The sequence below is a fragment of the Pempheris klunzingeri genome, chromosome 7, assembly GCF_042242105.1.
Source record: "Pempheris klunzingeri isolate RE-2024b chromosome 7, fPemKlu1.hap1, whole genome shotgun sequence".
In the NCBI taxonomy this organism is placed as follows: Eukaryota; Metazoa; Chordata; class Actinopteri; order Acropomatiformes; family Pempheridae; genus Pempheris; species Pempheris klunzingeri.
Genome location: NC_092018.1, coordinates 24,110,805 through 24,126,083, shown reverse-complemented (window position 1 = coordinate 24,126,083; position 15,279 = coordinate 24,110,805). Strand labels below are relative to the sequence as shown.

Genomic DNA, 15,279 nt, shown 5'->3' with positions numbered 1-15,279 from the left:
TCGTCACACACTCTAATCACCTGCATCATCACAACCCAACTAAATCACAGGGGGTGGCAAACTGGTAAGGCAGAGGGGGAAAACGATGATTTAGAGTGATAATTGCATAATCACCAGTTGTGATAATTGTAATTGATGACTACATAATTGCTAATTGCACTCTTTATGGGAACCTCTCTTTTCCGTTGTCTCTCCGTGTCTCTCTGTATGTCGCTCAGTAGTCCTTCACTCTGGTTCCCCTACTTCATTCCAGATTTGTTCTCTCTTCCCTCATTTATTTATTCTCCTCAACACATGCTAGCTTGTTCTCATTCACACACTCACACGCACCCACAGAGACTCACACACAGAGACCCACTAGCGGGTGCTGCAAGTATTCTCAGAGGCTTATCAGTAAGTATTTCCCAGCAGCCTTGTCCCAGAGGCTGTGTTCTGCCCACTCTGTTGCTGCGTGAAGAGTTATAGAGGAGCGCTAACAGGTTTCCTTTGTCTCTCTCTTGCTACTCTGCCCCAGGCTTTACTCCTGCTTGTAAAATCAACCTGTGGCCAAGCCCATTCCCTTGGTAACCATATCCTTTATCACAAAACGGCTGAAAACAAAGAATGCGCTGTGAGCCGAAGCCAGGGCCAGAGCCATATCGTGCATTCAAAAGAGAAGAGATTTGCCAGTTGCAGCCATTCCTTGAGCCGTACTTCAGTGTGCAGCCCTATCTGCTCATATCTGTTAGGGTGTGCTTGAGACTTCTGGCTCTGAAACCTAGTGTGCTTGGCTGGAGGTGGATTAGCATGGAGATGAAGATGACTCCCTGATCAGCCCACATTATGCAAGACACCACAGAGCGCTTTGATGATAGCAAGGGTGGATTGTTGGGGGGGGTATCTATACGCATAGTGGGTGCTAACGTGAGAAGGCATCAGGCAGGCGTTTGATTGATGTCTCTGCTAGCGTCTGTAGACAGGTTAATGGTGTGATTGTGGAGGTAATCTCCGTGTTCTCTCGTTAAAGGATGATGGAGGACCAGGAGACCCTGTGTGTCCCTGGAAGAAGGAGCCCTATAGTTGTTGCCTTCAGTGGATCTCGTATGCAGTTGGAGCCTGATTTTATGGATATGTGTTAGAGGAAGCTAGGCCAGCCGGCAGACTGGCAGTGAAAAGCTGATGATTAGCGGAGGGTTCAGCCACCCGCTGTAGTGGCCATGTAGTTTAGGTGTAAGCTAAGGTTGATAACAGCTTGTGCGGATGTCACAAAGCGCTTTTGTAGCTTTGCTCGTTGTCACGTTGAAGAGTGTCGGTTTGTTATTAGCTAGTGATGACACCCCGTGTCTTGAAATTGCTCCTGTTCATAGTGAAAACGAAGTAAACAAAAACAGTCTCATCAGTGGGGAGAAAGTAAACCTTCGCTGAACCAACACTAGTTGTTGATGAACTCATAACCCACATATAAAGCTGGAAACTGTTTATGGGGCCAGTGTGCTCAACACATTTTCACTGTTTGCAAACAAGCGTGCCAACCTTAGTGTTACGCCTTGGAAGGAGAGGAGAGGATGTGTGGGGGGGTGGTGATGGAGGTTAGTGGGTGGGGGGGTTAAATTGGGGTATAGCTGAGTGAAACAACAGCATAGTGTAGCAGGGAGCTGGCTGAGAGCTGCAGACTATTGCATCTGTATTGATTGGGCTCCAGCCTTTTCCATTTTCCATGAACTCCTCTGAGCTGCTTCAAGTGGGAGTGACGGGGAGATTTGCTTGATCTTTATGATATATCTTTAAACATGATGCTGTCGTTATGCCTCCCCAGGGGAAAACACAGGCCATTTCCACTAAATCAAAGGCTCTCTGTCCCTTGCTTTTTTCCACACACCTTATTTATAACCCCACTAAAGAGCTCCAACACACCAACACCACAATCACCACCCTTCTCATGAGTGTTTTCCACCTTTTGCAAAATGAACGTTTTTCAAGTGCAGTTATACCGATGAGAAGCAGTCTGGCTCAGCCATGTTGTGCACTTGACCCTCTGGTGTGGAGTCCATTGAGCCGATCTGACCGAGGCTATAATCAACATTGGCAGAAATGACATAGACAATAGATGACAATAATTTGAATTCCGTCTGCTCTTGGAGTGGGGGGTCATTTGGACGAGACTGATCGGATTTACTGTTGCAGAGCAGAGGACGTCAAGAGGCAGCCACAGCGCGTCCTCTGACTTACAAACAGGCCTGAGCTCTTAGCGGGAGCTGGAAGCAGGGTAACCCACATACCCACTAGTGCAGGTGCCCTCTCCATGGGGCCAGGTGGTGGCTAATTCGCTTTCTTTGTCCCTCCTAATGAATCGTTAATTGGTTTGCATCACCCGCCGAGCCGAGGATGGCAGGTGCGGAGTGCTGCTGGTGATGGAGGCCACTGTCAGTGGCAGGCCATCTCACACACACCGGCACCTACATTTAACAGGCCAAATGTCACCTCGCAACATGCAAAAACCTGGCAGTTAAACAGGGGGTGGGTATGGTCGTAGCTTACGCCTTGTTTCTCCAGTTGCTCCAGTGCTAAACGGAGCCTTTGCGTTGGTCAGTCTGTGCACAAGCTATGAATTGCACAGTATTTCTCTGTTGTACATCGTGAAAATGCAGTGCATTTACCAGGAATGGAGGAATGTTGGCTTCATTTATTGGAAAGATGCTTTGAGGTTGACCTTTGCTCAGGTTACTATTGATTCATTGTTAGTAATTTAAGATTTTAAGCTTTCTCTGCTCTGCATAAAAGCATCAATTTAACACCTAAAATGTGAATATGCTCTGCACTGTGAGTTACACATATGCCCGGATTAGATCAATGTTTACCTTAATGGCATCTTCTCCCCTGCAGGTGGTTGCTCTGAACAAGCGCAGTAAGGAGGCAGAGTCTGCGTTCCTGGGAATCTACAAACAGCTTATCGAGGCCCCAGGTGAGTCTCCCATAAAGACCCGAGATGTGCATCTTCACATACAACAACAGCAACACCCACACTCACATACATTATTTCTAGAATTATCTTTCCGTCTTCAATGATCACTCCCCGGTCATCAATTCCCCATCAAACCTCTATCACTGGACCGGCAGTAGAAGTATACACACCGAGACATGCTATGTATATATATGAAGCAACAAACACAAACCAAAAAGTAATTTCTCGCCATAGATAGATATGGTGCAACAGCACATGGATGTAAGATACATAAAACCCTATACCCTGTGGCTCTTATCTATTTTTCAAAGTCTGTGCTCTCAGAGTGGTTTCCAAAACTCTGCGTGAGGCCACTTCAAAACCCAGCACTGGTCCTTGAGTGTAGCCTGGCTGAGGAGCGAACACATCCTTGAGGAGCTCTGCTGTTGATTGTGGAGGGCCAATTAAAATCCCAACTGAAGTCTAGCTTCGTGTGGAACGAAGGCCTGATGAGGCCAATGGGGGGAAAAGGGAGACGGGGGGCTAAGACAGTAAGTTAGAGCGGAGGAAAGACGCATTCTGTGTTTATTCAGTTGTTATTTCAATGCCGGGGCACATGTACTGTATTGCTTTTTGTTGCAGGAGACGGCAGCAAAGCGCAGCCCAATCTCAGTCTAGATCAGAGAAACACTTGTGGCAGGAGTAGAGAATGCTGTTTACAGATTCAATGAATACAAGATAAAAGTCTGCGTCAGAGAAATAGCGACGGCACCAACTGACTTTTAAAGGTCTCCATTTTTCCTTGAAGTCCCCTGCTTGATATTGCGCCACCACACACACACACACACACACACACACACACATACACACACACACACACTTTGAATGGAGTTATTTTCTTGATAAGAAATACTGTTCTTTGAAGATGCATTCAGTTTGATTTTCTGACCTATACCTTTTATATCAAGGCCTTAATTCAAGCCCAGAAGCGTCTTGTGGGAAATATTTTGTCACGAATCTCTCTCAAGTAGAGAATAGAGTCAACTAAGAGTTATTATGCTCAAGAACAAAGACTAAAATAAAAAGAAAGGCCACTGCCACCCAACATCATCTCTTACAGTATGTAAAATGCTTTTTGTTTTCAAGGTGCCTAATATTTTTCCTCTCTGCGTCTTTATACACAGTGTATTTACTCACACAGTCTATGTGTGGTCATTATATTGAGTATGGAGAAGTAGACTTTTCTGTATCAGGTTACATCAGGTGATGCAACACAATCTTCTACCTCCGTTTGTCCTTAACTTTACAAAGGGAGTCTGTTTCACTGTATCACTTGGACTCATACAATGTGAAGTGTTTTCTTTATTAACAATGGTCAGAGAGTACCAAACAGTGCTGGGCAAGTAGCCTGAAATATGTCATTGATTACTTATTAGTCAAAGAAAAAAGAATATCTTAACTTTTTATAAATAATGGATGATTGGGAAAAGTTATACAATTACTTTACTAATTGCTTAACAGCTGAAGTGTGTTTCAGGAATTTACTGCACCCACTTCTGTATCTAATATTTTTTTAAATAAAAAACAAGACATCACGGTTTAACAAGCTGCCAGCTTCCTGTTTTGAGGTATTTACTGAGGTAGCTTAACACCTGCTGCAGCCCTCCATATTCTGGAGTCCAGAACGTCCATTGCAGTGACTCTAAAAAAAACCCATCCCATTCCTGAATATAGGTGTACCATTTGCTAACATGCGCTAGCAGCTAAGAGGACACAACATTTGGAAGGTGTATTCCTCCTCTTTTGGTTGCAGCTAGCCTCCTCACACCTCCACCCGCTGCATCAAGCTAAAACCTCTTCAAGTCTGCCAAGGATGGTTCACAAAGCAGGCAAAGCATTGCCTAGTCTGACTCAGGAACACTTGAAAGGCAAAAAGCTAGTGTTAACTGACGCTGCCGCTAGGTGCCTTCTTTGCCAGATCTCTGGCTGCAGCCAAATAGAAGCCGGACCACTGAGGATATCTCTGTGTCTGGTCCTTGCAGTATCTGCCATCTGTGAGGAAGGCCTACAGTATCCTCTGCCTGTTTGTCACTGTACATCTTGCTGCTGGTGTCCAAGGTCACAACTCCCCCCCCCTACCCTCACTCCAGCACACCCATCGCTAGAATGGATGACTCCAGGTACACTGGAGGACAGTCATTTGGCTTTGTCCCCACTTCATTTCTCTCTGCCCCTCAAACACAACAGCGAGCTTCCCCACCATTCCCCCAACAAATGCTACAGCTCATGTATTTTTAATCTTTTGACAGATGCAATTATTCTTTACACACTGTGCTCGTTAATCTTAATGCAGTTATTACTATTCATTGCAGGACGTTTTTTCCCTCCCTATTATTTCATTTGAAAGTGCCTCTCTCTCGTTGTGTGAGTGCGTGCTCATTTGTGTGCCCGGCACTGAGGCCTTCAGTCCAATCAGAGCGGGCCAACAGCGGAGTTAATGAATGCAAGAGGCGAACACCGAAAGGAGGGGGGAGGGGCACGCACAGCAGCGGCTCAATATGTGACCTGTTGTATCTGGCTATCATTAACATCTGGTCACATATCAGTTATCCACTTTGCTGTGCCCACTATTGAATACGAATAACATATCCGTTACATTTGTGAGATTCCAGCATGATAATGTTACGCTTTGTTAATGCGAGATAATGCTCCTGTTCAATGGCAACTAGAGTGCAACATTAAACTCCGAACAGAAATAACTTCTTGATGCAAGTGATTGAAGTGGTTGTTTTCCCCTCTCCTCTTGCCTTTTATGAGGCCCCTAAGCCGAGATGTCAATCCACTGGAGTGTTTCATTAGCGTTCTATATTTTGATTTGCGTGTGACATCTCCCATGCTGTGCACTGTAACTCCTACCCAGTCTGGGGCTTGAAAGAGGCCTGTTAACAGTGTTTCCCTAACAATGTTTATATCACCTCCGCACAGTTTTGATCAGTGCAGATAAACACATCCTGATCACTGAACACTGAAAAACAGTGGCAGCTTCTGCCCGAATTCATCAGTTTCCCAGAGATGCATCTAACTTCCTGTCTCTTTTTCTTCCTCTCCTCCTTGCTGCCTCACTCTGCTCTTCTCTCCTGGTGTGTGCAAGTGTGTGTGTGTGTGTGTGTGTGTGTGTGCGAGTGGCGTTTGAACGTCAGCGTTTGTTGCCACCTCTGTGAGAGCAGTGAGGCCCTGTCGCCAGGGGCGTAGCCCTGAGACTGACGCTCCAGGTGTTTGCTCTTCCTTACCTCCTCTCAGTATACACACTCATCCCCCAGGATCCACCCCGCTCCCTCTCTCCTTTAGAACACAGCTCCTTTTATCTGAGCGGGGAGCTCACTGAGAGTTTGTGAAGATTCTGATCTGAATACACCGCTCTAAGTGTGTGTGTGTGTGCTGGGCCTACGGCATGTCTGAGGTGTTTGTGTGTCTCTATGCATATGTGTGTGTGTGTGTGTGTGTGTGTGTGTGTGTGTACGTTAGCGGATAGGTTATGGTAACAGTGCTTGCTTGTGGTCACCGCGGGTACTGCAGAGCAGCGCACAAGCAGCCGTCTTCCTGTGTTATCAGATAGTTGTGAGTGCGGTACATTTTCACATCAGATGTTTCCCTGGGCTATGAGATTATCAGAACGCGCTGACCTTAGTAATTCAGAGTCATTCAAATGCATAAAGAATAGTTGTCCTTCTTCAACCTTTCACATACATAAGCAAGCACCAGCATGAGAGGCCTGCGAGGCAGAGCAAGCTGCCTTTATTGTAATTTTGCAGCTGAGTACCTACAGTCAGGATGAGAGTGAAGAAGGAGTGCTGTGTGGCGGTCTGTCAGAAAATAACGACGTATAAAAGCTGATGGAAAATGAAAGCTCTCTGGGCGGGAAGAGATTATGCACAAGTGATTAATAAGAGCAGTAATAAACAAAGGCCCAGGAGATGTTTGAGGTGCTTAATAATGCATTATGTTCATAAAAGAGCTGGGCCTCTGCAACTGATCCCTGTGGAGTAGGAGACCCCAGAGGGACCAGGAGAGAGTGTGCTCTTAAAAGAATGTGTGTAGGAATGTCTCTGTGTGTGTGTGTGTGTGTGTGTGTGTGTGAGAGAGAGAGAGAGAGAGAGAGAGCAGATAAGATGTAGCCATGGGATTCAAACATGCAAAGACAATAGACTGGTGTATTTGATGAGGTTAATTCATTGTGATTTGTCTTGCATCTCTCATGAATAGGATTCTGAGGTGGGTTGTTTTATTTTGGATGTCATTGGCACTGCTTTTTTTCGCTGCAGCTTTTCGTGTTAATTTTAAATGCTATCTAGCTCTTGCTCCACTCTTTGTTCCAAGCTTTAAAATGTCTTAGTATTGATGTCATTCCCTCTCCGTCCTTCAGTCTGTCAAACAAAGACATGGAACGGCAATGAAAAAGAACAGGTTAAGAAGTTTCTCTTTCAGCTTTGTTTTGTTCAGACACAAAAGCGGCCGCTTCCCACAATCTTTTTTTTTTTTTTTTTTCATTCCACCTATCTTTTTATTTTAGTGTTTTCTCACTCCTTCTGCCACATCAAGGTAAAGTGAGACTTCTGTTTGCCATCTGAATAACAAATGCTCCACAAGCACAAAAGTCACATTTATAAGTTGCAAGCAGCTCGTGTTTTTCTAATCATAACTAATCATTGACAGATAGAAGAATAGAGGCAATGTGTCCCACATGCCTTATATTACTTTACATTGTCTGTGAAGGTGAAAGTAAAGACCAAGTGTTCTCTCAACCTAGTTTTGGTTCTTGACAACAATATTACAGCAGTGTTACTGTTTGTTGCAGCAGCAGCAGAGTGTGTTTATGGACCTTGAAGTCCACTCAGAGGAAAAAAAACAAGACTGTTTTGAATGAAAAGAAAAAACCTTGGAGCACAGCCTTGTAAATTAATTTGTTCGTGTTGTATGATGGGAACACAGCTGGCCTCATTAACATGCGCACAACAAATAATTATAGCGTTTTTTTTCTCTCTTCAGCCAGCCAATGCTTGGCTAATGGGCTTGCTGGGTTAATTATGTCAGAGCGTAATTACACAGGGCCCAGGGAGACATAATGGTGCACCCTGCTGCGCCCACACCGCCTAATGATGGTGTATCGCTGACAGGGCCAAGACGGACCGCCCCGACACACCTGCTTGTCTTGGCGCACACCACCCCAGTCCACCCTCACCCACCTAGACACACATCCTGAACCTGTGCACCATCCTCCCCGGTGCCACCTGCAGTCTGCTGAGCTGTCCGGCCTCTGACGGGCTTTGGCTCCTGGACTGAAGGCTCGCACAAATACAGTTACTGTCTCCCATTGAAAAATGTGCAATAGCACAGAAACATTAACGCAGTGACCATAAGCACGCAGCTTCTAGCTGCTTTGCTGGGTGGCAGCCTCATTATCACTCCACCAAAGTGATGAAAGTCAGTATCAATGCAGTAGAGAGGGTGCAAAAACAAAACTCATGCTAACATTTGTTGGGTTTTTTTATTTTATTATTAAGTCATATTTCTTAGTAGTGTTGGCCGTCTCTTCTATTGGTACAAATGAAGTAATTTCTAGGTTTGCAAAAGCACACACAGCAAGGTGCAGACCAGTGTGAGCTTGAATGCTTAATTTACTTTGCCTTCATCTAGTTTGCTCGTATACAGTCCATGACCTTGATCAGTCATGTTACTTACAGATCACCATGGACACTAAGTATAAACATAGTTTCCATCGTCTTTTTAATATATTTTAACACAAAAGACAATATTGGCTTCCAGTGAATGCAGAAAATTGCAAAAGGATGTAAATGACTATAAATTCAAAACATATAGTATCACAACCCGCTTTTTATTATTTATCAAAGACAGTCTTTTTATCTTAACTCCTCAGTGGGTAAGAAGGTTGAATTTCTTTTTCAGTAAAATTCAGCACTCTTTTTCAATGTCATTTTTCAAACAGATTTTTCAAATCTCTTCCTTCTCTGAATATTTATGGAGCACCCCTAACTGAAGTCAACATATGGTTTACCTCAACATATATTCATATATTATCCTAATATTTCTGCTTTGTATATATGCTTATTTATAATTCCTTCTACAGCGACATCCCTAAAAAGAGATAAAAGTGTGCAGTGAGATGATGAGATTAAACTTATTTGGAAGTGAAAACAAAAATGGACGGTAACGTCATTCCCCAAACTGTCCCCATGTATGAGCATCATCACAATTTTCAGAGACTTATCGTTCAGTTTTGAACTTTTCAGCAATTACTGACAGAAGTGATGGTCAAAACCACAAAAACATGACTGAAGTTGTAACAAACCGGCACGATCCTTTGGTGGCAGACAGCTCGTCATTGTGAGTGTTCGCGTTTTCACAATGACATTGCCGAACGTGCCCGTGCCGTCCTGCTCTTCTCTTGCAGAAGATTCTTGCAGAGCTGGACCGATTTTCACAAGAGAAAATGATGTATTAAATGTCCTGTGATGTATTAGTTTAAATGAGCTGCTGATGGCCGATCAGTTATCATGACCTCAGAGCAGGCGTCCAATTATCTATGATTAAGATAAGGGGGGAATAAAAGATGGAACCGTTTATTTTACAGAGAGAGTGATGTGGCTCATGTGATGTACATAATGCTTCGTCAGCTACGTCGTATTTCTTGATTAAGGATTCAGGTTGGTATATTTACCGTCAGAACGACTCTAAAAAGCACCTCCAGCGCCTCCGTTAGCTGCATCAATTAGTAGCTCTATTTCCCAAAGTTATCGGCCGTCTTTCTGGACTCTCCTTCAGTAACTGCAGATCCTGGGCGCTTAAAGAGTATCCCTGCTGCTCTACTTTGACGGAGGTTAATTTTGTATACAGACTTAAGTTATATCCCTTCACTTTAAATTTGACTTTACTTTACTCCCCTGCCACTGATTGATAATCCTGGCTTGTCCATGTGTGAGAGATCCCTTACTATAATCTCTGTCCTTTGATCATTAAAAGTTGAAAGGATATATGGGAAAGAGGCTGATAAAGTGATTTCTGTGACAGTGGGTCGATGGAATAGCAGTGCTTTAAGTCATCCTGTTTGTCTTAGAAGAGCTGTGCTCTTAATAGTGATGTCCCTTGTGACTGATGCAATATCTCCACAGTTGGTGTAACAATGAATGCAGACAATGTTTGACTGTAAACGATCCTGGGAAAAATAGCTCAATCAATTAAATGGCCCAAAATGTTTGTCTGATGAAAATGTAGATATGGCGAGCTGCAATGTATGTCCAGGATTTCATCAAATTGCACGTTGCAGAAGTTTTGGCTCTCTGATGAGCATTTATTTTCATGGCCCATCGTCTCAGAGTTTGTGTTCTCTATCTGACAAAGTTTAAACGTCTGCGGCTCCAACTTCTTATGAAAAGTCACTTCAGTCAATGCCCATACTGAAGAAGGGATCCAATTGGGTTTCATACAGAAGTCTAAGATGAGTGGATGAAAGCTGTGGGAGAAAAGTTTGTGCAGCAAAGCAGCGATTTTCCTCCTCTTTTAGAGTTTTGAAGAGCTGTGGTGTGTGTGTGAGAGGATGTGTGAGTGTGCGCGTGGCTCTACATCTTGCCTCCCCCCTTGTCAAGGAGCTCCCATGAGCTTCCCTCTCTGTGCTTTGGCACTAGAAGTCACCTCCTTTGGTGTTCAGCAGGCAGGTACACAACAGGAGCAGCTCTCTCTCTCTGAGCTGTTGAACTTTTCGGGAGGGGAAGAAAGGGAAGGGGAAGATTAAAAACAGCTCTGTGATGTGGAGTGCCGAGCTGCCTCCTGAGAATTCCTGGCATAATAATTTAAATGATCAAATGATACAGAGGAGACTTGTTAGCTGAGAAACAGCCTCCTAGTTGGCCCCATGGGCCCGGTGCTGCCGCGCATGCATTGCAAAACAGCTCCTCTGTTGTGCTAAAGAATCCTGCTTTTTTTTTTTTTTTTTTTTTTTACCCCCTTTTCAGGAGCAGACTTTTTCTACACTTTGCCAAGGTGTATACTTGGGACTTAAGACTCTGTCACATATTTATGGCAATCTTTTTCTCCTCTTTGCCATTCATTAGCACGTGAGCGCACTCATTAGATTTGATTTCTGAACATGTGAAGGGTCGGAACAGCGCTTGTATCATTAGGTCCAGCCTGTGAAAATTTTCAAAGGCGTCTGAGTGGGGAAAGTTTAAGAGTCACTCTTTGGAACGAAGTCTCAGTGGAATAGTCTGCCTCTGTTGAAACTGTGATGCAGAAAACTCTGTAATGCGCCTTACAAGCAGAGCGCGCGCAGTAAAATAGCTATTTTGCTTTTTTTGAAAAGTAGTAGTGTGTGGATATCACGTGAATCTCAGGAGCTCTTTCTACTGAGATTTGTTTGTGTCTGTCTTCACAGATCCAGCTCCTGTGCTGGAGGCCTCACACACCCTAGAGGGAAGGCTGCAGCAGCTTCAGAGTGCCGCCCCAGACAGCGAGGCCCTGGTGCGAGAGATCAGCGGGCACTGGAAAAAACACCTGGAGTGCCTTGAAAAGACAGGTCAGGCCCAGATCATCTACATCAGGGAGCGAACCTGCTTGAATACTTATTTTTTTGGATTCGACGCAGAAGTGGCTGCTACTGTGCTGAAAATGCTGGGAAGTTAATTTAAATGTACCTGATCACAGGAAGGATGTGAATTCCAACAAAATATGTGGAGAAATATGAAGAAAGTCGCAGTTAAGATGACTAAAAAAAAGTAACTTAAAAATAATCACCTGTTAATATCCGCTCGTTCAGCTGACGTTGGAGAACTCATGCCAGACTTCTTCTTCCACACAGAGCCCTCAGAGGAGGGTCCAGCAGTCTCACAGGCAGCAGCTACAGAGGAGGCCTCAGAATCCAGCTCTCCAGCTGCCCTGATGACCCCCAACAGCACTCCGGCTCCCAGAGTGCCAGGCTCCCCACAGCAGAACTACCAGGACCAAGCTGAGGGCCGAGGGTGAGAGCCAGCAAAGCACTCCCAGCCTCTGCCTGACTATCAATTAACTACCCAATCCCTGCAGCACAGACCAGGGCTTACATTTAAGTAATTATTTTAGGTGAATATGAAAGAGGGCCGGTTTTTATAGATTCAGTTATAGCCCTTAAATGTTCCAAACATTTTCCCCATGCAGAGATTTCCTCATTCTATTTTAATATTCATTTAGGCAACGATGTTCAACTTTTAATGATATAAGAATAGATGAGGGGGTCATTTGTCTTCTGTCTGTAACCCTGCACAATAAAGCCTAAATGCTCCCATTTACCTTGCCTTGGCAGTATTTTTAAAAAAAGAAACTGAAGCTAGTGCGTGTCAAATGAGGCGAAACTCTCCTGAAATGCAGCAAACATCTGCTGCGTTACATTAAAGTTTAAGTTGTTATGTAGATTAGCGCATTTCTTTCTGTTCAAAGGCACAAGTTGCCTATTGTAGCTTTAAATGTGTGGCCGGGGATGTAGTGAAGTAACTGACACAGTTTTTTTTTTTTTTTGTCTCCCAGGGAGGAGGGGGAGAGTGCCGATGGTAATTTGGCTGACAGACTCTCAGAGGCAGAGGAGAAGATTAAGGTTCTGCATTCATGTAAGTGGTTTAAACACTGGCACATACTATAGCTGTTAAATTTAATTTCAACCTTTTAAAGAGCCAATACGTATGTAATTGCTGTATGGTGCCCCCTGCTGAAATACAGATACCCCCTGCTGCTTTGACATAACTATAAGTTCAAATAAACACATATTTCAGTGTACAAGTGTGTGTAATATCAGCTGTCAGTGAATTCTTTGATTAATGGTGTGCCCACAATTGATTAGATTTGATCTAAAATTGACCTGTATTTTAAATATTATTTCTGCAAATAAATTAGTAACTTTAATTAGTAGTTTTAACTCTTTCATGCATAGAGGTCACTGCAGTGTACAGCTATTCAAAAGCTGTTTCCTTGTATATGCATGAGTTTTGATGGCGTAGTTGCACATCAGCCACTACAGTGGATGCTACTGCACCATCTCATACACTGCTACCCAGTGCCAAGCCCCTGCAAGTGGGAAAAAAAAAAGAGTGAAACCAAGATGGTGGACAGACAGCCAGAAACACCAAGTTGCTCATTTCTTTCTGTTCAAACCTTCTATAAAAAGAGACCCTTGCAGGTGAAATCAAGTAACATGTAAGGAGTCATGCAATTGCAAAATTTTCCAAGTATTGATTTTATATTGTGAGGAAATTATGATTAATCACATGTCCACTGAATTGTACAGCATGCATCACTGGCTATATTTCAACTACTGGACATGTAAAAATATCTTTATAAAATTTGGGCTGAATCTTGTTTTTCATGCCTAAAGATGAATAAAAACACTTAGTAAAAAAAAATCCTGACTGAGGTTATTGAAATTCATGCATGAAAGGGTTAAGGTCAAAGTTCATGATGTTAATATCTCTCCTCCCCTGTCGTCCTCTCACCAGCTCTGAACACTGCACAGACAGAGTTGCTGGACCTGCGGTGTAAATACAACCAGGAGATGGCAAACAAGTAAGACTCTGCCCAAGATTTTATATTTTCTGTTGACATATTTCCGACAAACTTTTCTATATCTTTCCTCCCTCACTCACGTCCGGGCGGTTACACAACCCTTGTGGCTTTCCTCACTGGAAGTGCTGAAGCCGCCCCTTTTTTATTTTACCAACATAAACTCATGTCCAATGTAGAGCTGAGGAATGCCATTGTAAAGGCAGAGAGTGAGAATGACTCAGCCACTAATGCAGGTCGATGAGAGAGGTCTGTGTTTGCCTTCACTGGCAGCTGGGCCTTGACAACCCTCAAGAAGAATTGCTCCATTTAAAGATTGCTTCAGAAAACACTCTACCTTGTCCTGGTCTTTGAGCGCAATGTATCCACCACACGCCTGAAATGAATCTGAGCTTGTATGAAGGATGTCGATAGACATTCAAAGTAAACACGCTTTTGTTTGGGTTGTGCTCCAGAGCACAGTCAGCCGCTGCTAATGGATTTTCTCCCAGGCTTAATCCATGGCACAATTGAACTGATGTTTCTAGACCCACCGCCATCCATTTTGTTGGATTGGACACATTTTCAGTTTGGCCTTACCTTTCGTGTGCAGCTGCAGTCTGAAAGACCTTCTCTGTTACGAGGTTTGTCATACAGTGTGCGTTTGAGTCTGTGTGTGCTGTCCCGGTCACATTCCTCTGGGCTTACAGTAGCACCGCTGACCCCAGAGGTCCAGCTGCAGTTATCCATCCCTGACCCTGCGCCTCAGAACACCAGGCCGGCCTCTATTACTCTCACTGACTGTTTCTTCAATGTTGATAAGAAAGACTATTTGTCTGCTTCAGCTTGAGTAGCTGAGCAGGTAATCAATACAAAACATTTTCCGTACTGCACAAGTTCATTAAACGTGGAGCTGACACCTGTTAGTGTTTGCTGTCGGCCGAGCGCCATCTATCCCGGGCTTATTGATAGAAACGGGGCAAAGCCAAGACCCTCTGAAGCCAGTGTGGCCCCACACAACACTGATGACCATTAATCCCAAGAATACGTTTGTTTGAGACAGTCTCAGTATCTAACCTATTCCACATCTCACTGCAGAAATATTGGAATGCTGTCTTTTGCTTTTTTTGAGCACTCGGGACGCAATGATTTCATTCGATCACTAATATTTTAGGTAATTACGCAGCCTGATTTGAGACAATGGGAGCAGGTTAGTGCAAACCAAAGAATAAAGGTTGAGCTGAATGTAGTTGTTTTTTTTTTTTATGTGGATTTAAAAAGTCAAACATATTCTTTGAACACATTTTTCTTTTGGTAAAAAGGACTACTGTGTCCTGAAACTTGAGAAACCTGCTTATTTAAATCAATCACAGCATCCTCGTTAATTCATCCTTATCTACCTTTTGAAAACCAGGTCCCATGTGTGCAAAATGAAACTGTTGAACTTCAAACAAACCTCATGAATAATCGTGCCGAGCTTCTGTCTAAATTAGACTACTCTGATTGTTAGATGTATGGAGGCAAGTTGGAGTTCAATCTCCGAAGAGTTCTAAAGAAACAAATCATATATATACATCCACTAGCCACAGCCTTTGTGCAGCGCTATAGCTGTGATGCAGGATGTGTGTTATCTGTACTGTTTCTAGATAACTTTTAACGGCATGTGAGTTCATTTTTATATTCAACCATAACACATAAATTACTCTTGGTGGGGTTTTCAAGCAGAGTATGATGTATGTTACCCTGAATATCTCTCTGTTAGGCCATAAACAATTTTGGATTTA

The 15,279-nt window shown here is 43.6% G+C and overlaps 1 protein-coding gene across 1 annotated transcript in view; it reads left to right on the top strand.

The window, feature by feature from the left end:
* cux2b (cut-like homeobox 2b) overlaps positions 1-15,279 on the top strand; it is an 81,178-nt gene that overhangs the window by 53,421 nt on the left and 12,478 nt on the right. The window contains exons 4-8 of the mRNA XM_070834096.1: positions 2,863-2,941; positions 11,367-11,507; positions 11,790-11,949; positions 12,491-12,570; positions 13,453-13,519. Coding sequence (XP_070690197.1) covers positions 2,863-2,941; positions 11,367-11,507; positions 11,790-11,949; positions 12,491-12,570; positions 13,453-13,519 — 527 coding nt within the window. The remainder of the gene's footprint in view (positions 1-2,862; positions 2,942-11,366; positions 11,508-11,789; positions 11,950-12,490; positions 12,571-13,452; positions 13,520-15,279) is intronic.